This window comes from Notolepis coatsorum (assembly GCF_963971535.1).
Source record: "Notolepis coatsorum genome assembly, chromosome: 9".
In the NCBI taxonomy this organism is placed as follows: Eukaryota; Metazoa; Chordata; class Actinopteri; order Aulopiformes; family Paralepididae; genus Notolepis; species Notolepis coatsorum.
In genome coordinates this window covers 40367968-40393611 of record NC_140173.1, presented here as the reverse complement: position 1 = coordinate 40393611, position 25644 = coordinate 40367968, and the positions used below count along the sequence as shown (strand labels likewise).

Genomic DNA, 25644 nt, shown 5'->3' with positions numbered 1-25644 from the left:
GGGAAGGCTCCCCTATACAACCGCCTTCTCCCAGCGAGGCAGAGAGGACCCTACAGCAGGCCTTCCTCATCAGCCTGAACGCCGCTGCTGAACGCGACCGACTGCAGATCCAGCAGCGGAGCGAAGAAGAGCATATACGTCTAGAACTAAGACGCATTCAGAGAGAAGAGAATGTGGCCCGAGACCGAGCAGACAGCCAGCGAGCAGCTGCTGGTGCTCTACGGCAGGGGTTCCCAAACTTTTCAGGCCGGGGCCCAGAAAATAAGGCGTCAGAGAGCCGCGGCCCAATGCACATCGTCTGGCTTTTTTTTTTTTTTTTTTTGTCAGGCGACCGATTTTTTAAGCCAAATATCACTTCAATCCTATTAAGTTAGTTCAAGTTAGTTATTCATTTATATGTGCTATTTATGAGAGGGCTAACTTATTGCAAAATAATAATGATAATAATAATAGCCTCATTAAAATACTATTGTTGCTTCGGTTGTTTTCAGCGTTTTATGTGCATAATCTGTTATTTTAGTTTGAAATGTTCGTTGAAATAAGTAGATTTTTCGTTTTTGTTTATTTATTAAGTTAATATAAAACCATATAGTCACATTTTAGAATACAATAGAATAGAATTTTAGAATACAACTAGAAACACTGTCCTGGCCTGCTTCTAAGTTCAGTGGCCTGACAAAAAAAAATTAAAATTAAAAATTAAAAAAAATTAAAAATTAAAAAAAATGTTTTTTTTTTTTTTTTTTTAATCATCTCGTGGCCCATCCGTGGCTGCTCGCGGCCCACCTTTGGGTCGCGACCCCGACTTTGGGAACCACTGCTCTACGGGACGCAGAGCGCGACAGACAGCAAGCGCAACTAATAGAACAGCTGATCAGACGGACAACACCCTCTCCCTCCGCCAGAGGCTCCAGGAACTCGTCTAGACACACCTCCAGGGTAGGGCTGGGCGATATGGCCTAAATATGATATCACGATATTTTCTGACCTTTCGGCGATACACGATACACATCACGATGTTTTTCCTTTTTTCCCCAAACAATTCATTATGAGGCTTACCAAGACAGTATTTGAGTTTGCAAGCGAACATTAAAGACAAAAGACTCATGCATTTAGCATTTTTATATTAGATTTAGATGATTGGATTCTTAGATTATATATTTAGCATTTTAGCCTTTCGTTTTTTTATATTATATATTAGATTAGATTTAGATGATTAGATTACATATTGTAACTATTTATTTATTTACATGTATGTATACATTTATTATTTGAACGGCTTAAGGCTATATCTGTACTTGATGTTTGTTTGTTGTGTTGCATACTTGAAATAAACTTCAATCAAATCAAACCCCCCCTCTTAAAAACAAAAACCTGTGTTTAACCTAGCCATCTATAAAACATCATGCTAAAACTGTGAAACAAATGTCCTACTCCCCTAAAGAAAGAAATACATAGCAAACATGACTCAGTTATCCAATAGTGCTGCTGCTTTTTATTTTGTTAAAATCTTTTAGTTAATAAGACTAAAAGACTACAATATATATGACTACAAGGGCCAGAAGCCCACTTCATGACGGCTTCCTGTCCTCTCATTCCATTTCCGGTTTTCCGGTTAACGTTACATTTTCAACAACAGATTGCTGCTAATTAAACACTTCATGGAAACGGAGTAACGTTAACGTTATGTCGAGTTCATACGTGTAGTGTAGTATGAACTCCACATAACGTTAACATTACTCCGTGTCCACTGTTGCTGCCACTGTTGCGTCGCAGATGCATGGTACACTCTGTTAGCTCCGTAGCTAATCCGCTCATAAACTAACTTACAGATAGCAGTACCGTTAACGCCGGAGTTTACTCCTGGGTTTCAGGGGGCATCCCTAGCACCGAGCCACCACCGCCTCTCTGGCTAGGTGTGTGCGCTTGCGTGCGTGTATGTGCGTGTAGATGACGTAATTTTGGCAAGTGTGTGTGTGACTGACTTTTTTTTTCTGCGAGAGGGAGAGGCGAGAGAGAGGAAAGCATTTAGCACTGCGCTTGTAAGTCTCATCTCAGCCGCGGCGGACTCTAACGCGAGGGCAAAACATCACGATATCCGCGATACGTTTAAAAAGTGTATCGTTAATGAACTGTACCCGATATTTATATAATATCGTCATATCGCCCAGCCCTACTCCAGGGCGGCATCCCCTAGCCGAGTAAACAACCCTGAACTTGACCAACAGACGAGGTCTATACCCCCCACAGACCACCTCCCCCCACCGGTCCAAGCGAGACCTAGCAACCGGGAAGGAGCAGCATATCCTGTGGAGAGGCTAAACCAGAGACTACAAGCACTGGATGACCTAACTGAAGACGAAGAGGAAGAGGAGGAGAACCACGCCCGACGACAGCACAGTACTCTACCGGACCAGGAGGTCCGGTACAGCCCAGGCTATACTCCCGCGGAGCTGCGCTACAGACCCCCGACTCTATACACGGGTGAGCACGACGCACGACCCGCACCGAGGAACAGCACCTGGAGAAGCGGGCCATGGTACACTGCCGGTACCAGCCCATACCAAGGAGCGGGAGGAGACTCGCCTAGGAGGCCTCTCCCCCAACGCTCGCCGATGTATCCACAGTCAGCGTCATACATTGGCACGCCTATGGTACCCGACTTCACCCAAGAGAACCGGGCCCAGTATACAGAACTCCGCATGTGTCTGGAGACCATGTTGGTGGATGTATTGGATGAACGCCATAAATACGCCATCCTACTGAAGCACTTAAGGTGCCCCGCGCACATAATATAGCGCTCGCCTACGCGACTTCCACCACCCCATACACAGCAGCGCTGGTAGCATTGGACCAGAGGTATGGGCGCATATGGGATTACGTGATCCAGGAGATCCGACACATCGACCGCTTACCCCCAGCAATAGACAATCGAGCACTGGACGACCTGTCCATCAGAGTGCAGTCCCTGGTAGGGATGTTGGGAGCGCAGAGAGAGAAGGGGAGGCATGAACTTTACGCCAACTCAAATGTGGAAAGGATCTTGGAGAAGCTGCCGCCCGCTCGACAGGAGCCTTTTAGGCGACAGAGGGACCACCGAGACCCGAATGGCCCCGAACCGAACCTCCTCGATCTAGCAGACTTCCTGGCGAGAGAAGTCAGCAGCCTACGGCTAGATACATTCGGACGGAGCACCCCTGGCTCCAGAGAAGGAACCAGACGACTAAATGATGGAAGAAGATTGGTGACTGTGATGCACCAATCGGAGTCAGTACCGAGCAGCAGGAGCCACAGTACCCCCTCCAGAACGGAGAAGTGGAAGATAGTGTGCCCCTACTGTGAGAAAGAACACTGGCTAGCGCAATGTGACTCCTTCCCCAAGCTGAACGCGGAGGAAGCAAGTCAATGGATAAAGTCCAACAAGCGCTGTTTTCGCTGTGCGCGCTCACACATGGCAGCCGAATGCCGCTTAAAGAAAAGGTGCACCAAGTGCGATGGAGCCCATCTGGACATACTTCACGACAGTAACAGACGGCGCCCTTCACCCGCACCATCCAGCAGCAAAGCGAGCGTCATGTACATCGATCCCGCCAGCAGCAGTGGAGCCCGAGTACTCCTAAAAGTAGTGCGTGTGACACTAAGCTACCAGAATAAAGTCCTGGACACTTACGCCGTCCTCGATGACGGGTCAGAGAAGACCCTGCTGCTCGCCTCCGCTGCGGCCCAGCTAGGGCTGCGGGGAAGCGAAACCCAAATGACAATTCGGACAATAAGACGAGATTTGAAGACGATAAAGGGCGAGAATGTCTCATTCTCTATCGCAGCAAGCGGCCAGCCTGAGCGACGGTACCAGATTACAGACGCTTTCACCAGCCAAGAAATAGGACTGTCGCGGTACACATACCCCGTCGCCAAGCTGATGGAGAAATATGCACATCTGCGCAAGTTACCGATCCCGCTCATAGACAATGCTATGCCGACCCTGTTGATAGGCTCCGACCATGCAGACCTCATTGTCCCGATAGACCGGGTTCATACCGGACCCCGAGGCTGTCCTGCAGCAGTCGAGACCCGTTTGGGATGGACTCTCCAAGGCCCGCTCGCCAAATCTCTCAACCGAAGTACAGCCACTAGATGTCTCCACTCCCGAGTCACAGAGGGAGAAACCGCACTCCTGCAACACGTAGAGCGGCTATGGACCTTGGAACAAATGCCCTTTAAGAACGGAAAGAAAGACATTCGCTCTAAAGATGACATTTACGCCATTCACCTCCTCGAGACAGGGACCAAGAGAGTCCCGGTCAACGGCGTGTTGAGATACGCCACGCCACTCCTGCGGCGAGAAGGAATGCCTACTTTCCACGCCAAGACAGACGCCACAGAACGGTACCTGCTGAACACGGAGCGGCGCTTAGCCAAGAACCCCGCCCAAGAGAGTGTATACCGCGCTGAGATTGAGAAGCTCATCACAGCGGGACACGTCACAAAGATGGACATTAAAGAGGCTGACCAGACCACTGAATCGTGGTACGTGCCTCACCACAAGGTCCATCACAACGGTAAAGACCGCATAGTATTTAACTGCAGCTACCAGATCGGATCCCAAAATCTGAATAAAGAGTTACTGCCCGGTCCCACACTCGGCCCCTCCCTACTCGGCGTTCTACTCCGCTTCCGCCAGGAAAAGGTGGCCATCAGCGGGGACATTAAAGGAATGTTCCTGCAGGTGAGACTAGTAGAGGCGGACAAGCCCCTGTTACGGTTCCTATGGAGAGAGAAGCCAGGAGATGAGCACCCAGCCATCTACCAATGGGAAGTCCTCCCCTTCGGAACGACGTGCAGCCCCTGCTGTGCTACATTTGCACTACAGAAACATGTAGCAGAGGACCCAGCAGCGGACGAAGAGGTCCGACACAGCGTAAAGAACAGCTTCTACGTAGACAACTGTCTACAAAGCCTTTCAACCCAGGAAGAAGCCGAGGCTCTCCTGATTAAACTCCGCGCCTCATTGATCAAAGGCGGCTTTGATCTCAGGCAGTGGGCCAGCAGCGATCCGCAAGTACTGCGCAGCCTCTCCTCCGAGGACAAGGCAGCCAGCAGCGAGACCTGGATGGCTACAATCCCGGGAGAAGCCCAGGAGATGACCCTGGGATTGGTGTGGCGATTCAAAACAGATTCGCTTCACTACAGACACAAGCCCCTGACTACGGAGCAGGGAAGGCCGGCGGCGGCGCCGACCACCAGACGGAGTGTGTACACAACACTCGCCCGACAATATGACCCGCTAGGATGTATTCTACCGTACACCACCAGGGCAAAAATGATTGTACGAGCATTGTGGGACAAGGACCAGGGCTGGGACGACCCCATTCCCGCACACCTTGCATCCACCTGGAGAGAGTGGGAGATGGAGCTCCACTCACTCCCAGGCGTTAATATGCGCCGAAGCTACTTCCCACCCACGGTGAGGCCAGAGACATGTAAAATGGACTTACACGTCTTCAGTGACGCCTCAGAGGTCGCATACGGATCAGTAGCCTACTTGCGGGCCCAAGAGATCTACACAGCATTTGTCCTCGCTCGCTCGAGAATAGCCCCACGCAAGCAACAATCTATCCCACGTCTAGAGCTCTGCGCAGCCCTAGCCGGAGCGCACCTAGCCACGCTCATCCAACGTGAGCTCACCATACCGGTGTCTAGAACAATCCTGTGGTCAGATTCCACGACGGTACTCGCCTGGATCAAATCGGACTCATGCAAGTACAAAGTCTTCGTGGGAGTCAGAGTCACCGAGATTCAAGACTTAACCGAAGAGTTAACCGGAGAAACAGAGTGGCGCTACGTTGATACAAAACAGAACCCAGCTGACGTCATCACCCGGGGGATGCCCCTGGATGACCTCACCCGTCGCAATGTCTACAGTGACGGCCCCGCATTCCTAAGACTCCCGGAAGGACAGTGGCCCATGCCTATCCCGAGGGAAGCAAGTCCAGAGGAGGTGGAAAATAAGAAGTCTGTGTTCTGTGGATTGAGCACCGTAGCCTCCACCGACCCTAACATAGACGATTGCACGTCCATAGAGAGTGCACAACAAAGAACATTCCTGCGGTACCACCCGGAGTGCAAGTCCCCCGCTGATATGTCAGCAGCTAACTACGAGGAAGCAGAATTGCTTCTACTGCAGCGAGCCCAGAGAGACTCGTTCCCCGATGAATTGGCCTGTCTACAGGGAGGAAAGCCCGTCCCATCCGACAGCAGATTAATTCATCTGGCCCCCGAGAGCGACGCTCATACCCTCATCAGAGTGGGTGGTCGCCTACGCAGAGCCCCCAATCTACCGGATGACATTAAATACCCGATCGTATTGAACAGCCGACACAAGGTCACAGAGCTGATTATAAAGAAATACGATGAGGATGTACATCACGCAGGAGCAGAAAGAGTCTTCGCGGAAATCAGACGTCGTTACTGGATCCTACAAGGAAGAGAGGCGGTACGACGCTTCCAGCGAACATGTCTAGACTGCCGCAAGTGGCGCGCGCAGCCCAGCATACCAAGGATGGCTGACCTTCCTCCATGTCGCCTCCGAATCGGTGACAAGCCATTCCACTCAACGGGTATGGACTGCTTTGGCCCGCTGCACATAAAGAAAGGAAGAGGAACCGAGAAGCGGTGGGGTATTGTATTCAAATGCATGACCACCAGAGCGATACACATCGAGCTTCTCCCGACCATGAGCACAGACTCATTCCTTATGGCCTTCCGTAGATTCACATCACGGAAAGGAAGACCGTCTACCCTATTGTCCGATCATGGGACAAACTTCAAAGGCGGCGAAAGAGAGCTGAGAGAGAGAGCTTCCAAGCTATGGGCCCAGAACTTAAGACCCACCTCGCTCCAGCACAGGTTGATTTCCAATTCAACCCCCCAAACGCACCCCACTTCGGTGGCACTTGGGAACGAGAAGTGCGCTCCATAAAGACAGCCCTGTACGCAGTACTTGGGGCCCAGACTGTGGCGGAAGAAGTCCTAATGACAGTCCTCACGGAGATTGAGGCAGGGCTGTACACTGCGATGAGATTATCGCGAATTGCCCCTTTAATTGGCCGTTGCGATTAGTAAATAATATTTGGGGGCGGGCTTGCGAGTAGTGATTTCAAGCCTTGCATTCGCATTTCACTCCTAAATTATCCAAGGCTGAGCACTCACTCTGATAGACTGGCTGACTGTCTGATTTAGCTATGACGAAAAGTAAAGTTTCTTCATAGCTCATTTCTTCATAGAAAGTCACAGGCACCTGGAATCGCGTGCCTGTGACTTTCAATTCCCTTATCGCTGCCAGGTTTTCCCGACCGTTATAACGTTAGCATGTTAGCATGTAGCTAATGGCAGACTATTTGATTCCTTAAGGCAAGCCAAGGGCTCGAAATTGCCTGGGTTTTGGTTATATACTCCCGAAATGCTCCCGCTGTTTGGCTACTTCTATGTGCAGTGAAAACTACTCGAAATGCTTTAGAACCTAGTCATTGATTTAGTTCAGGGTTAGCCGCGGAGCTAACGCTAGCTAACGCTAGCTAATCAAGCTCACAGAGAGATATAAACAGCTGACAGCAGGTAGTACAGGTACAAATACAATAAAACAAGGGGTGGGGGCTGTTGTGTAAACCTTGTACTCTTTAGTTCACATATAATGAGACGTGAGTGCTTGTTTACTAGTCTCTGTAAGCCAGGAAGAGTGGTGCAACATACAAATGTGTCCGTGTAGCAACACAAGCCAATACTTTAAAGGACAGGGGCCCGGGGAGGGAGCTCTCTCTCTCTGTGTGTGTGTGTGTGTGTGTGTGTGTGCGTGTGTGTGTGTGTGTGTGTGTGAGAGAGAGTGTGAGTGAGAGACAGAAGTCAGAGGAATAACAACCTGTTATTCAATAGATTAAATTCGTAATAATAATAATAATAATAATAATAATAATAATAATAATAATAATAATAATAATAATAATAATAATAATAAAAAAATAAAAACATTTTAAGAGAATCTCAAATACATTATTTTATTTAAGTGTAGGCTATAGTTAATGTTTTATTTTTTACAGTTTTTGTATTTTTCTGACATGGGGGCTCAACAATAAATGACAATCAGAAATGTCAAGTTGCATGTTGTTATTCTAACCAGCTTAGACCCCGACGCTCTGCATCTTCTGGCCGCCTCAGACCTACTCCTATCCGAGCTCCGGGAGGGTCATCAAAGAGAAGTCGCCTATTCTCAGTCCTTGCCCCACAATGGTGGAATGAACTACCCACCCCAGTTAGGACAGCCGAATCACGTCCAATCTTTCGCCGTCGACTAAAGACGCACTTCTTCAACCATTATCTGAATAAAAAAATATATATCTAACCCTAACTAACCGTACTGTCATGCACTTGTCCTAATAAACTAACCTACACTGTAGCACTCAACACTTTGATGAACATTGTTGCTCAGCTGATAGAGTTGTGCCCTTCCTGATGGCTTGTCGTACAGAACTTGTAAGTCGCTTTGGATAAAAGCGTCAGCTAAATGACTAAATGTAGTTCTGTTGCATTTCCAATTTATTTATTTAAATTATAAATTGATCAGGTATCGATAAGGGAATCGATAAAGAATCGAATCGATAAGCAGAATCGATAATGGAATCGTATCGATAAAATCCTATCAATTCCCATCCCTAGTGGTAATATGAAGTTCAGTTGGTTCATTATAAAAGATACAAACCTGACAACAAAAGCACTTAAATGTTAAATAAAAGGACCACAGTAATGAGGCAGGAGGAACATATTTTTTTTCACTATAATGGTAAAATTGTTATTAAAAAATTTGCCCCTAAAAATTTTTTTTTGCCCCAAAATTTCTCATTTAGGGGCAAGTGTGCCCCTAGTGAAAAAGCTTAGCGTACAGCCCTGTGAGGGAGTACTTAACTCGAAGCCCCTCGGATATGTCTCCAGTGATGTGGCGGATATCGACCCAGTTACCCCCAACACACTCCTGATGGGGCGGCTAGATCCTGCATTACCCCAGACAATGTACCGGCCTGAAGAAGCGAACGGCCGACGAATGTGGAGGTACAGCCAAGTATTAGCCGACAAGTTTTGGAGCAGTTTCCTACTGCACTACCTACCGTCTCTACAGACCCGCCAGAAGTGGGTAAAGGAGAGAGACAATTTGACAGAAGGAACAGTCGTCATGATTATTGATCAATCACTGCCCAGAGCTATGTGGCCGGCCGGCCGCGTAAGCAAAGTGATCACCGGTGCCGACGGCAAGGTCCGAGCAGCTGAAGTGCTCGTCCAGGGTCGCACTTACACCCGTCCCGTGGCGAGGCTCATAGAACTGCCCCGACTCCCAGACACAATCGATGATGACCATGACCCTATAACCCTATGACTTTGTGAAGTTGACTGACCCCTACAGCAAACCCTTATGTGTAAATAGACAACGCGATTAATCTGTCTCTGTTTAACTGATTAGGTCTGGGACCAATCAGGGGGTGGCTGTTGTGAAGGGCCAGATTGAACCGAATGTGTATATTTATTTGTATATATATATTTAATTGTATTTGTATATTCTCTAATATTCCCTGATATCCCTTGTATATTCCTTGTACAATATGCATTGAATATCCATTCTAGCCTACTGAACATCCCATAATGGTCTCCATTCTACTATTGGTCGAGACCTTGGTGCCAGGCTGCCATACCCCTCAGACCCAGTTCAAACGTACCGCTCCACATGTACGAACAAGTCCTAGTTCCGCGTAGGAATCTGACTACCGCACCACTAATGGGACTATTTGTTCATAGTGCGTATATATACTGCGCTACTAAAGTAGGACTTCCTTTTCAGTCCAGTTTCTTACCCTCCAATAGAGTCACAGACGTAAAGCCTCCCCGCGACGCCACGTGTGGGAGTAAGGCCAAGTTCGCCTACCATCGGTATTGAGACATCGTGTATATTAATATTTGAATAGTCATATTTGGCACTATATCGTCGAGTTGGACGTAGTCTATTAAGCTAATAATAGTCTGTTAATATATAGTGCTTTGTGCGGTGAGAATACTACCGTAGTCCGTACCCCATCGTTTCGGGCAGAGAACTGGCTGCTTATCCAGGGTGGTTGACCCCACGTGAAGCTGCACCCGAGGAGCCCCAGAGCCGACGAGCGAGTGGACCTGTATACCGGATTATTCTACCGACGACAGCCCGCCTTCCCAGGCACGGATTATGCTTTGTATACTTTGATTATTCCATGGATAAAGACCCCCGACACTGCCGTGTGTTGGAACCCCCCCCCCTGGAGAGGACGCAAGGTGAGGAGACGCTCTGCAAGACGAGGTCGCTTCACGTCTCTCCCCCGTGGACCGGAGAGAGCCGGCCCACAAAGAGTCCACCTGCTTTCATCTGTGGTCCAAGGATCGCCGGCGCATTGAACGGCACTACAGTGGGTTCACCTGGGATACCCTTGGCCGGATGAGGCAGCCGGATTCTACCCCCCCCCCCTTCCTACTCCTGTCGGCTTACAAGCGACCGGATTAACCCCCCCTAGTGTGTCCAGTATATAATCATTAAAGTATCATTGCTGTTATTCCTTAAACTATTCCAGGTCGTATATGTACCACCTGCGCCTTCAGAGATTGGACATTCTCTATTGATATACCGACGAATACTCTTGCCATAAAAGTGCATACTAATTCCATTCATAAATGTGATTGATTTGATTAAGTGCTTGCTCTACACACCATCGCTGTGTAGAAATAAAGACCTATTTCTAATTCGTACATTTGTGTTGGATCCGTTTCATCTACGTGACAGTGTTCATCATAATATATTTATGCCGTGTACTGGGTGGCCGAATATTAAGTACAAAGGTAGTGGTAGTAAGTATCATATCTAGTAATACAGTCAGGGAATTGTACCCCGCAGTTACAAGTACTGTATACCTGTATGTCATGTATGTCAGAAATGTCATGATATATATCTGTATGTCATAAATGTCATGAATTGAAAATGGGGGACCCTGATGTAAACAAGACGAAAGTCTTTCTCTGGTCTGCATCCCCTTAACACATTCCCGGCCAATCACGTATATATATACGTTTTTGACTCGTTTTTTCTTTTTAAATATCCTATTCAATGTCACAGAGCTGTATTTTGCCTGGAAAAAGCATATTGGGACTCCTAAGGTGCAGTACCGGCCAAATCCTGGTAGTGGCACTGTCTCAAGAATGCAGTAACCCCTGTTGCAGACCGGGTGCCACACTGTAAACACTCCGGGCGGACTTTTCTACTAACCTGAACCTATGGCTTCACTAGATCGCATTGAATAGCCCTCGGGACCCCCGACTCACCACGCTGTGGTGGGTTATATCATGGGCCAAATGGACATATGATCTACCAGATGGCAATCAAATAATTGGAATATTCTTTTTGGAATCCGACCGGCCACAGGTAAGGACAATTTAATGTCAATTTCAGCTTGATCGTGCAAGGATTTCATAGCCATCCCCCTGATCAGCACATGTTATGGTAATAACGAATGCCGTTATTGGCAATCAATTCATCAGAAACGACCCCCCCATCCCCCTCTTTCATGCATTCATGAGGAAACATAATACCGATCATATGCATTCGGATTTTTAACTCTAGCGTGTGTATGGACGAAACGCCAATGGATTTAACGTTATTAGCATCACGCCTTATAAATAGCCTCAGGAATTAGCCGAGATAATTCCGAAATAACACTCATATTCACCACGGTATAAAACGGGAACGTATTGATGGAAAAATAATTTCTTTTTTGCATCTTGAACGGAAGGTTCATACTGTCAAATTACCATGATATTGTATCCATAGCTATAATATAAAATATAGATTTAGCTCTACAAACAAAGTGATGCACAGTGAAAGTTTGTAATGGAAAGCTGGCGTTCCAGCCACATTCCAGCCACATTCCAATGGCCGGGAATGTGTTAACAATTGTGTGTATTGACGGTCAGGTGGCGTAGCGGAGATTGTGCTCGTCACCAATGCAAGAGGCTGCGGTCTCGACTCCCGGAGAGTCAGCATTGCCTTGGCTCGGGCTGATCGCTATACTAACTTGTTTGGCTGAGTTAGGGGGAGGGGAGCCGTGGCTGGGTTCTGGGCGTTGTGGACAGCGACCCCTACAGTTCGGTCGGGGCGCCTGCTCAGCAAGGGTAGGATCTGGAGAGAGGTAGTGCGACCTTCCACACGTTAAACTCTCCCGGTGAGAATCTGCGCGGCCAGGCTGGCTGCCGGCTGGCTGCACATGCGTCGGAGGAAAGCATGCGACAGTCTCCGGCCTCTCGGACCAACAGTAGGGGAAAGTGCGCAACAACCAGGAAGGGGGTTGGGAATTGGCATAACGACTAACAGTGGGATGGGAGAAAAATCGGAAAAAGATAATCCCCAAAAAAAAAAAAAAAAAACACAATTGTGTGTATTGAGCCGTACTGTATTGTACCCATTCTGCAATCTGTTAATAAAATTATCAATCAATCCATTGAACACACAGACCTTGTCGATGTAGAAGTCGACCTCTGAGGCAGACTGGAACTCCCCGTCCAGCGCTGAGATGCCACTGGTCCAGACCAGGTTCTTCATCTTGTGTTTGAAGACCAACAGCTGGATCCTGAACTCCTGCTCCGTCATGTCCAGGAAGCCTGCTAGCTTAGCTACTGGCATGGTGGTGTAGAGCTTCAGGAAGCTACAGAGATATAATAATATTAGTATTAACGTAAGTTATTAACCTGTTCCACCAGTGGTGAAAATCCGCCTAAAATATATACCTAGGTAAATGGAATATTGCTCCACTTCTACAAGGGCCATTTGCATATTGTTGGTATCTAGGGACATCTATGGACCTCATGGAATGTATTCACAGTGTCAGAAATATTGTGTCTATTACTAGGCTTGCTTAAATTGTGATGAAACAAAGGAGAATATGAATTATGATTTTTCTTTGCATCTTTGACAGTGAATAACACCATGCTAATAATGACCAGACATGAAAAACTGCCACTGATCTCGTTCATTACCTTACATGTTGAAACTAATTTCAGATCTAATTGTTGCTACATGCTAACAATAGGGAGGAGAAACTAACTGCGTTTCAATATTTGTCAAAAATGTTACCTTTTGTGGCTTATTATCCCGAATAATAACAGTTATTGATATAATTCATACAGAACTCTGAACCTTGAACCCCTATAGAATCTTCCAGGAAGTGTAGTTCTGAAAAATTCCAACGCTGATCGACAAGCTATGCATGTCCTCTACAAAATGGCCGCAAAAAGACTACAATTCCCATGGTTCAAAAATATCCAAAATGGTCACCCTCACGACTAGACTTGTCGACAAGTTAAATCTATCTAATGACACTTTTAACCTATTGCTAAACTAACGTATTGATGATAATATATTCTACATGCTGTTGTGACATGTTAGTGATGTTAATACTTGAATACGTTTGAAATTTAAAATCGCTAATTTTATACAACAGTCTAAAAAATATTGATTAATGACCAGATGTCATTTCGGGACCAGTATCGGGCCCGTCGGGTGGAACAGGTTAATATTATAACTATTCAGCATGGTGGTGTAGAGCTTTAGGAAGCTAGAGAGATATAATAATATTAACATAAGTTATTAATATTATAACTATTCAACATGGTGGTGTAGAGCTTCAGGAAGCTAGAGAGATATAATAATATTAAAGGGGAACTATTTTACTATTTCTTTCACTATTTGGGCACTTTTACACAATTCCTGTGAGTCTATGGAACACCTCTGTAATATATATATTTTTTTTTATTCATTGTTTTGTATTTCTAATCAAGTCCTCAAAAACAGCATTTTTCTACCTCAAGATCTCGAGCCGTTTTGAGCCTGGGCTCCTAAACCACTGCGCCGTGCCGGCGCCGCCTGAACATTAACATGCAGCGGTGTCTTTCTGACATCACATATCGCGCACATTTTCAAATGACTCAGTTCAGTGAGGGTGAATATTGTGAGAGGAGAATTGGAAGAATGCGCCAATATGAGAATTTTGAGACATAGATCATATTAATATAAGTTCACATAGCTAGGAAACAATGCTAAACACTCAAAAAGGCCATTTATAAGATAGTTCCCCTTTACATATGTTATTAATATTAGCATTTAGGACATGGCAAGCGTCTGCAATTTTATGTAATTAATTAAGACCTTCGGATGGGCAGATGGGTCAGGATTAATTTGATTGACATCCTAAAGAACCCACATATTTACAATGTTTATAAAGATGGGGGAGGGGTTCAAAATCGAATTGGATTTTTTTTTGGTGTTCTCCCTCAAGCGCAGTGATAAAACTTGTGCATTAGATAAATAAATGGACTGCATTTATATAACAGCTTTTATCCAAAGCGCTTTACAACTTATGCCTCTCTAAATAGATGAGAACGAGGTGCAGACAGTGATAAATAGATGAGAACCAGGTGCAGGAAATTATGGACTTGGCTTGCAATTGGAAAAAGAATGCTCTAGCTTACAAAAAAGAACGATTTAAACAAAAAGGGCCTTTAGTTTTTTTTTAACAGTGGAATTTAAAATTTAACTTTTACTTGATTAATGTTTAATTAGTATGATTAGTATTAGTATTAGTAGGGATGCACCGAATATTCGGCCACCGAAAATTATCGGCCGAAAATTTAAGTAAAGTTAAAAAGGGCGGCCGAAAGGGTTTTAGCACAGAAAATATATCACTGAATGTCAAATAACGTGTTGTTGTGATGACGTAATCAAAACGCGGCTACAGACATAGCATGCGCAACGTGAGCAGCTTGGCAGCTCTTCCTGCATTCTACAGCCTGTGACAACTCCTCTTGTGACTCGCGCTGTTTCTATGTAAACTCCGCGAGCAACGCATCCAATAAATGCGTCTTTAACATGCTTTATATCCTCGCCATTACTATATGCCCGTCGCGGTTAAAAACCTTTTTAACTAACGTTAGCGTTAAGCTAGCTAACAGCGCTTCCATTCCTTTCATCCGTCTCTCTTAAATAGGGACCAGCCACGAGTTAACTCGTGTTTCGGTGCCATGCGTTGTGGACCAGAGCCACGAGTTAACTCGTGGCAAGTTGTTATTGTTTTATTCCATATTAATAACGCTATTAACGTCCGCGATCGACTTGCAGGACCTACCCGCATATTTGATTTTCGAAACATGCAATACCGGCCAGATCCGCTTAGGGGCGCCATGGCTCCACTGCAGTATCATTGAGGGCGATTGGGGGGAAAAAAAATGTACTGTCTGTGGGTGTTTCATATGAGCCTCGGTCCCAGCCGAACATACTCCATCTTTGATCCCGTTACCGAACGCAGATTTCAGCCTGGAATAATGGGATTTATGATCAACCAATGGACATATCGATCTACCAGATTCCGATGACTAATGACGAAATGCTGCCGGCGATCACATGGGCTGACGTTAGGATACTATTCCCCCAAATTACAGCTGGATTGGACATTGTTTTAAAACGCAACGTGATCGATGAGTGAAAATGGCTGCGTGAACGCACTGTATTGCTAATCAATAATAGTAATCGGCGTTCCCCGCCGCCCCCATTTCATCCATAGATGCTCTGTAATAGTCCGGATGCTACGCAGTTTGTTTTATTTCATTCGTATATATACAGCAGAAATGGCGTTTGATATAACTTGACTAGCCTTTAGCCTATTATCTAGCTCCCCAGAAAAAAGACTAGGCGAAAACTGCGATAAACCTTATATTCACGGCACTATAAAATGACAACCAACCGATGGATTTTTATTTTCTTTAAGCCATTATGAAGGCACGGTTTATGCACTCAAGTGACAATGAGAATGGACAGATAGCAATACTATAAAGTATATATATAGCTGTTAGAAAGTACATCGGTTTGTTGACAACGCTCGGTCCTCTGGCCTATAAATCGGCGCGGGACGCTGGTCGTCAATGTGTTAACACATTGAGTGCCACGGGCGCGTTTTGTCGTTAGTTCATGCCGACCTTTGAGTGCCCCCGACGCTATATAGCGTTTGTTTGTCGTTTTTTATTATTATTGGCGATTTGAATTCATATTTCATCAATCGAGCCTCACGCTAGTGTTGCAGACTCTCTCTGAGCTCAATTGGGAAGATACCGCCCCCTATCGTCTCTCCCTGTGTAACTGCACCCCATTACTTTACACTGACTAAGGGGGGGTGGCCAGTTTCCTCATTTTACTTTTCCCTCAAGCCAACTGAAGAATCCATTGTGCTCGCCGGCCCGGAAAACGTGTGGATTATGTATTTACAGTACCCAACACTGTAATCAATAAGCGTGATCGATATTTGGAATGGCAATCAGGAATTGGAATAATCTTTTTGGATAACATCTGATCTCAGGTAAGGAATTTATTTTACCAGTCTTAGGATAATCAGAGCTATTTTCACAGAGATATAAGCGTTTGCCCTATGCGTGTGTGTGTGCGCGATCAGGAAATGAGAGAATCGATATTTCAGCCCGCCTCTATAGGGTGCATAAGTACACATATACTATCGATAATCTAGCGTTTATTTGAAAACGATTCATAAATAGGCCGAAAAATGACAACATGTTTGTGTATTCCAGAATATTCCAGTAAATGCCTTTTATCACGGAATCTATATAATTTCCTTGAAAACGAGGGCTTTTCAAAATGCTATAAAACGGAAATGCACCGATTAAAAAACAATCAGTTTCGACAATGTTGACTGCAAACAAGTCATTGATAAGCGACAGGCAGATTAGACACAGCCTATGCGTTCACAACGCTATCATTGAAGTGGGTGGTGGCATTTAACCATGCTTTACCATGTTAATGGCCGGTACTGAAAGTGTTAAGCTACGTCATCCCCCGCTAAGAGTCACGGGAGATGTAGTAAATACAACAGTCCTTCCATGTAGGCTAGAACACCGTGAATTATGACTCAGTAACCACTACAGTAACATCATTAAGTCTGCTATAAGCTATTCTCCCTCTCGTGTGTGTCTTTATGCAGATCTTTATGCAGTTTTAAAGCACCTTGGCTTTGTTCTGAATGCACTTTGTTGTAGTTATCCTACAGAGAAAAGAAAATGCACTTGACTTTAATGCACATTTTGTTGTATGCAAAGAGAAAATGTTTAAATTGTACAATCTTTCAGCAGTCAGTCTGGAATTAATGTATGCATTCAAAAGTGCTGAATAAATGTTTTATGGGCCAATAGTGATTATTAATATTATTTAAGTTAAGTTTTGCCATAATCATGTCTTTTGCCATAATCAGGTAGCTGAATTTTTTTTTTTTTTAAAGACATCATATTTATATTAACACATTGAGTGCCACGGACGCGTTTTGTCGTTAGTTCATGCCGACCTTTGAGTGCCCCCGACGCTATATATAGCGTTAGTTTGTCGTTTTTTTTTTCTTTTTCTTTTTATATATATTATTGGCGATTTTAATTCATATTTCATCAATCGAGCCTCGGGTTAGTGCTGCAGTCTCTCTGAGCTCAATTGGGAAGATACCGACCCCTATCGTCTCTCCCTGTGGTATGTCTGGGTTTCCGTTAGAAAAAATTGTTGCCGGTCTCCGTGACCTGCAAGATTTCAATCTACCGGACAAATGAGATTAATTCCGGTCATAGTTTATTGAGCTTTAAAACAATTGATATAGGCTATATAAAGAATGTCATCCTCAAGGCATGTAGATTTATAATATTATTACTTAAAACGAGGCTACTTTTGCGTATAGTCATTAATATATTCCAAATAAAATAAGTCCCTCGATACTCCGTGCTGCTGCTGACTTGAAATAAAATAGACCGCGTATGTGGGCAGTCGGTCCGACACTAACCAGCAGTCTGTTATAATCACATTTTTATGAGCTAACGAATTCCGTTATATTGGACATTTGTATTAATTATATCAAGCGAAGAACTGAGAAATTTTGCAGAGAGAGGCGGCAACATTATCGTGGGTTTGCGTGATGTATATCTCCACCTCCCAACGATTGGTGCTGGTCATAATGTCCGGTGAAAACAACTCCCTCCAAGCACAACTTGACCACCCGAACCGTACCAAAACAGGCCAAAATTAAATAGCCCATGCGACGAACGATTCATTACATTCGTTTCATCGTTGCTCCACCAAGCAGCCGGTCCAACAATGAAAGCTGTTATCAGCGCGAGCCGGCCGCAGTTAGTTTGCAAGAAGCATCCAGCTGCAGACCCGCAGAGCAGCTTTCCAGGTCTGGGGACCGCACTGTGCCAGCAAAGCTGGTGGGTTCTGTGGGTCTGCAGCTGCATGCCTTCCGCAAATCCAGCAGCAAGCTCTCGCTGAGCGAAGCAACGACAACAAACTCAATGATTGTTTCGTTCATCGCATAGGCCACCCAACTCCAGCCCATCCAAATACAATTCAAATAATCAAACTGTGCCCAGAGGGAACTATTTTCACCGGACACTATGACCGGAGAGATTAAATATGTCGGACTTCAACAGATTTTGCCAGTCAAATACCGGTAATTACCGGCTAACGGAAACGCTGATTTACAGGACCCAACACTGTAATCAATAGTACTATAGCACAGTATTAATAAGCTTCGACATTATCGGTACTGCTATCAATACTCTAGAAATTATTATGAGTTTTTTTTTTCGAGGAATTTAAACGTTGCGAACTATCTCTCCTCTCTCTGTCTGCATGAGAAGCGAGGCAGCAAGCCATTACACACACTTGTCGCAAGCCGCTCACACTCACACATACACAGGTAGGGAGGTGCCTGTCCGTGGCTAGCTACGTTAGCTACGGAGCTAATAGTGTACCATCCAGCAACACAAACTGACTAACGTTAACGTTATGCCGAGTTCATCATTCATACTACACTACACATATGAACTCGACATAGCGTTAACGTTACTCCGTTTCCATGAAGTGTTTAATTAGCAGCAATCTGTTCTGTTGTTAAATGTAACGTTAACATGGCTAGCTACGTTAGCTACGGCGCTAATAGAGTGTACCATCCAGCAACACTGAAACTGACTAACGTTAACGTTATGCCGAGTTCATCATTCATACTACACTACACGTATGAACTCGACATAGCGTTAACGTTACTCCGTTTCCATGGTGTTTAATTAGCAGCAATCTGTTCTGTTGTTGAAAATTTTACGTTAAGGTAGGTATCCAACGCACTTCCGGCGAGGACAGTAAGCAGTCATGAAATCGTTTTTGTCTTATTAACTAAAAGATTTTAACTAAATAAAAAGCAGCAGCACTATTGCATAACTGAGTCATGTTTGCTATGTATTTCTTTCTTTAGGGGAGTAGGACATTTGTTTCACAGTTTTAGCATGATGTTTTATAGATGGCCAGGTTAAACACAGGTTTTTGTTTTTTAAGGGGGGGGGGGGGTTTGATTTGATTGAAGTTTATTTCAAATATGCAGCACAACAAACAAATATCTAGTAAAGATATAGCCTTAAGCCGTTCAAATAATAAATTGTAAAAAAAAAATATATTTAAATATATTTAAATAATAATCTAAAAGAACCGATAAAAGTATCGATAAAGTACCAAACCGTTAAGCAGTATCGATAAGAGTAGTAGTATCCTAACGATACCCATCCCTATTAGACACATAGCCATAATCTAAGACAGATTATGCGCTTAGAGCGCTATCATTGAAGTGGGTCCTGGCATTTAACCATGTTTCCCATGTTAATGGCTGGCACTCAAACTGTTAATCATTTTCGGCATTCGGTTTTCGGCCAACTTTTTCCTATTTTCGGTATCGGTTTCGGCCAAGAATTTCCCATTCGGTGCATCCCTAAGTATTAGTATGTGTAACCATTTATCTTTTAACTTTTTTTCTTTTTACTTTTAAATTCAGCTATTTTTCCAGTGTATTTCTTGAACGTATGTTTTGTACTTGTATTCCGTATGGTTTTCTTTGTCATATGTATTACGCATGTTTTCATGCTATGGACTCTTGGGAAGATGGGCTCAACGAGATGCAGGTAAACAAAGGGGGGAAATCAAACAGACAAAAGGGCTCAACGAGATGCAGGTAAACAAAGGGGGGAAATCAAACAGACAAAAGGGCTCAACGAGATGCAGGTAAACGGAGGGGTCAGAGGTCACCTGCGGATGGTGGAGAGCTGCGCCTGCTGCTGCACCTCCTCGGTGAACACCTTGAGCTGCTGCTGGAAGGGCTCCTTGTGGTAGTCGGGGTTCATGTTTTCGTAGTTGGGCACCACAGGGGACAGGAACTTGGGACAGGCGAAGCTGAACTGCTCCTCAAACACTGTCGCGTCTCTGGGTGATGAAGAGGAGGAGGAGGGGAGCTCGGGTCAGGCAGGTCATAGTAACACCATCACCACTGAACTCAGTCTCAACTAGTTCACCAAGACATTTCCCTGAGACATTTGACACAATATTTGCTTTCTATAATATAAAAAATATATCATTTATAATAAAACATTTCTAATTCAAGTAATAATAGAAAAAGATATATTACTAATTGTATATAATATTTTCTATATCACATTAACATCAGCTTTTCAATGACTGTTGATGAAGGGGCAGGACATGATAAGCATCTGGCTTCTTCCTGCTCCTTCTCAAACACATACATTTATCTTCTATGTTTGGTGTTTTATCTTTTATTGTGATCTTTTAATGTGGATGTTCCAGACAAATAAAGAAAGAAAAAATACTTGATAAATATTGATATAAGGACATGTCCCTTACCCTTTCTGCATGCGGAGCATCTTGTCTCCGTACTTCTCTCGGAGCTGAGTGTGGATGCTCTCGTCGATACGCATGGGGTACATGGTCAGAGCAATGGCCAGCAGGCCGTGCATCTGTTCATTCTGCTTGTTGATCTGGAGAGAGAGATAGAGTAAATAATTAGGAGTGTGTCACAGACAGAGACATGTGTTATTAACCACCCAGCCAAATTTGAATGATTAAAAATGCTAATAACTATTATAAAGCCTAGCTCATAAACAGCTCATCTGGCCGCTCAGAATATTTCTCAGGATTATGGGGGTGTGGTCGGACACTCGATTGATGGCTCATCTGGCCGCTCAGAACATTTCTCAGGATTATGGGGGTGTGGTCAGACTAAGTCATCACTAAGATGTTTTGCTAAAAAAATACTAAAATCTATCAAATGGACCATACTTGGTTAGAAAGCTTGACTAATCGACTAACTGGCAAACTAGGTTAGACCACCCAAATCTGTGCTTTTATTTAACTAGACCTCACAGTAGGGGTGGACGGTATAAACAGTATACAAAGTACACCGGTATGAATTTGTGCTACGATTTTGATTATACCTTGTGACCGGTAGAGCAGCTCTAAAGTAGCAATGACGTAACCACACCAGGGTCCTCATTTATCAATAATGCGTAGAAAGTGTTCTATTTTCGCTCCTAAGCCCGGAATTTAGAATGTCTCTACACACAGAAGAATCAGGATTTAGGTCGTACACACACTCCCGTGTTGATAAATACCAATGTTCTTACCGTCTATGCTTGTGCATGCTCGTAAGCATTTGCATAATGAACTGCCCCAAATTAACCATATATGGTAACGAAACACCCCCATGGAATGTAGAATAATGGACTAAGCGGACTTGAAACTTCACTGAGAGCGAGTCCTCTGTGATCAATCTTGCTCTCAGTGAAGTTTCAATGGAGGTCATCTATTCTAACCAACAAATGTAAGCTAGAAAGCATTTCGTTGTGACCAATCTTATTTGGAAAAAAATAATAGTATTTCGCTTTTTATTTTAAACAATATTTAATGGCGTTTGGAGGTGGGTGTTCTGCGTCTGCCCCCCCCCCCCCTCTCCGTGCCAAAACAAGCAGGCCAACTGCGCTCTAAAGGGCTCTTGTTTGCGCGTAAGCCCGTTATAATTGCACTCCTGTTGGGTCGTTCGTTGAGTTGGTCAGTCACTATGGCTTCAGTGGATAACCCCGATCACCTGCATTTAAGCGATATTTAAATTACAGATACCCCAGTGATAACATTTAATTACCATTACAATTTAATTCAATACAATGCGTGCCTTCCTCCCGGTCACCAGCAACGATGTATCAGCCAAATGTGCATCGCAACATTGACTGAGTGGAATCCCTTTCTATTCACATAACTTTGACAGCTACATGGGTGGTACAGTAACAGTCTATTGCTCGATCCATCTCCAATATATCACGATGGACCGTGCCGGTGGCCAAAGACCAGAGGGTGGAGAGGACTTGAAATGGCATTGGGGATGGCATTTGTGCGTTTTGTTCCACGCTCCAATTTGGGTCCCAAATTGCGGTACAAATCAAGGAGAATGTGTGGTAGTGGACTGGACTCTAGTTAATATTATGTTCTCTCTGCAAATAGACTGCCCTATCTGCTATCCCTGAAAACAGATCCCTGCGGAGTGCAGTCAGCGCACCCCGTAGTATTCTGATAACGCTATATAGATAAACCATACTGCATTCATTCGAAAAAGAAAGACCTATTCCAAATGCAATTTATAGAGTTTGACAATAATTACACTGTCGCTATTTTACAATGAACTATAATGAATTACGGGTCGTACAGAACACGACAGTGTTGAAACTAATGCATGAAAGTCTGTCTCATGTTGCATTCTTCATATTCTACCGCTTTGGTGACATGTACGCAGTCTGAGCAGGGCTCTACAGTGAGACTATGGGGGCTTTCTCACTAACCATTCGGGGTCGAATCAGAGCCCGATCGCACCAGAAAAGGGTGTGACCGTCCTACTGAGAACGCTCGCCCCCGTCCCCGGGGACGCTGATTCGCTCAAAACCTGGACCACTGAAATAGGTGGTTCCGGGTGCGCGCCAGTGGGAGCGGGGGGCGTGGTGTGCGAGCTTGTACCAAAACACGGGAGAGGCTTGCTGTATCAACTTGCTGACACACACAACGTCATTACTGTAATGCTTTCATGCTTGCTTGAAATTTTGGCAGATAAAAACATACAGCAACAACTGGACAATACCCATGGCAATTTGGCGAGTTCAGACCTCAACCAAACAAGCATGTTGAGCCTCACGGCTGAAACCATGAAGCCACGTTACAAGCACAAGACTTCCCTGGCTCGCATTGGGCCTGGCATTTTTTTTGCCATTGCTATGTCTACTATACATTGGTTTCTTGTTCGAATGCATTTATTTCTATTAGACCAGTGGTGCCCAACCAGTCGGCCGTGATCGACCGGTAGATCAATGACATTCAATATAATTGCCGCAAGCGATGGGCTAATGTTAGCTGCTAACTAGTAATAAATAGGCTAAACTAACTAGCGTTAGCGTAAGCTAACTAGCATTAGCTTAGCGTTAACCCTGGAAAACGATCAAAGCGGACTCCATGACACCAGTTCCATTCGTGAGAAAAGGGGGGTGGGTTATATTGACAAGGCTTGACAACAGAGGTTCAAATATAACTTCATATTTATTGGTTATTTGTTTCTTTATATCAGCATCCAGTTTCCACCACCGTATGTTAAACTCTTCCTGTGTTGACATTCGAGCGTGACATCATCGCCTACGGCAAGCTTACATGCTCAAAACGCAAACAATACCCAGAGCGCACCAAGACTGCAGTGTGTACGTAAACTAGAGGGGGGAGAGGGAGTGGGGAAGTTCGCACCCAAGGACGGAACGAGGACGGAGGGGAGCTGATTCAACCCCGAATGGCAGTGAGAAAGCCCCCTATTTCACTTGCATTTGCCCCTAAAAATAGATATGTGCGAACTGGAAAAATCATTTAGGAGCACAGTATGCGAGTAATGGCTTTGCGTAGTGGGCGTGTCAACACGCAATTGTCAATTCATAATAGACAGAGCAGAGCGGACCTTCAATTCTAGAAGCAAACTAGCTCTTCAGCCCTGCGTTTGACAGCTGTGTGACAACTTCTCTCGCGAGTCGCGCAGTTTCTATGTGTAATGTAAACTCTGCGACGGGTCCAATGGTCTAACATGGCCTCTGGCCTCATGGCTAATGGCCTCGCCATTCTGGAATGCCCACGTCGCGCTAAAGGTTTTAACTAATGTTAGCTGCTAACGCTAACTAAACCCATCCCTGGGAACGCTCGGATGCATCCAATAGTGAGGGAAGGGGGGGGCTGAGTCAGTCAGTCCGTCCCCCCCTCCCTCCCTAATTTTATTATTTACGTTTCAACAGCGTCAAAATATCAATTACCTTACCTGCCCGCAGACACTTGAGAAACGGTAACTTGAGAAAAGGTTTTGCTTTTTTCTATTGCAGTTTTGCACAATGTTCTTAAAATACCTCTGTACTATGTGAAATATGTCCTAGTAATGCAAGAGTACAGTAATAGCTGTCATACCAGTGTTTTACCCCGTGATATATACCGTTACCGCCTATGCTTCAAATTATACCGTGATATACATTTTAGACCATTAAATTACCACCCAGCCGTACCTCAGTTATTTAACTAGACCTCAGTTATTTAACTAGACCTCAGGGTTATTTAACTAGACCTCAGAGTTATTTAACTAGACCTCAGCGTTATTTAACTAGACCTATCAGAGTTATTTAACTAGACCTATCAGAGTTATTTAACTAGACCTATCAGAGTTATTTAACTAGACCTATCAGAGTTACTTAACTAGACCTCAGTTATTTAAGTATACCTGTTATTTAACTATACCTCAGTTATTTAACTATACCTCAGTTATTTAACTATACCTCAGGGTTATTTAACTAGACCTCAGTTATTTAACTAGACCTATTAGTTATTTAACTAGACCTCAGTTATTTAACTAGACCTCAGTTATTTAACTATACATCAGTTATTTAACTAGACCTCAAATAACTAGACCTCAAAGAGATAACTAGACCTCAGTTATTTAACTAGACCTCACAGAGTTATTTAACTAGACCTGTTATTTAACTATACCTCAGTTATTTAACTATACCTCAGAGTTATTTAACTATACATCAGTTATTTAACTAGACCTCAGTTATTTAACTAGACCTCACAGTGTTATTTAACTATACCACAGTTTGGCGCTAATTGTTTTAGCATTTTCAATTGACGTACATGAAATGGTTAGCATTAGCTTGGCTACGGCACACTTTGGAGCAGCCAACTGTGGGAGAATCAATCTAATGCGCTGTAGTTTGTTTTCTATTATTTATATAGTGTTAGTATAGTATAGTGTTATATAACAAATATCTGCATTTTCTTTACCCAGACATTAAGCTCAGCAAGTGATTTTATCTATAATCCAGATACTCCTACTACTACCACTACTACCCCTACTCCTCATATTACTACGCCTACTATTATTACTACTCCTACTCCTCCTACAACTGACCATCTCATATTTGTAGGTGGACCTCTGGAACATGTTCCTGGTCCTCTGTATGTAGAGCAGAATGTTGGCGAAGACTCGGATGGCGTCCTGGTATCTCCGCATCATCAGATAGGCAAAGCCCACATAGTAGTAGGTAGTGATCTGGCACTCTGGCACACGAGAGTACATGCTCTGGTAGACGGGAAACAGAAACCAG

The 25644-nt window shown here is 44.4% G+C and overlaps 1 protein-coding gene across 1 annotated transcript in view; it reads right to left on the bottom strand.

Annotated features, from left to right (window-relative positions):
* eif3s6ip (eukaryotic translation initiation factor 3, subunit 6 interacting protein) overlaps positions 1-25644 on the bottom strand; it is a 72482-nt gene that overhangs the window by 6821 nt on the left and 40017 nt on the right. The window contains exons 11-14 of the mRNA XM_084321065.1: positions 25449-25619; positions 20828-20961; positions 20219-20392; positions 12569-12758 (exon numbers count right to left, since the gene is read on the bottom strand). Of these exons, the coding sequence (XP_084177191.1) occupies positions 12569-12758; positions 20219-20392; positions 20828-20961; positions 25449-25619 (669 nt within the window). The remainder of the gene's footprint in view (positions 1-12568; positions 12759-20218; positions 20393-20827; positions 20962-25448; positions 25620-25644) is intronic.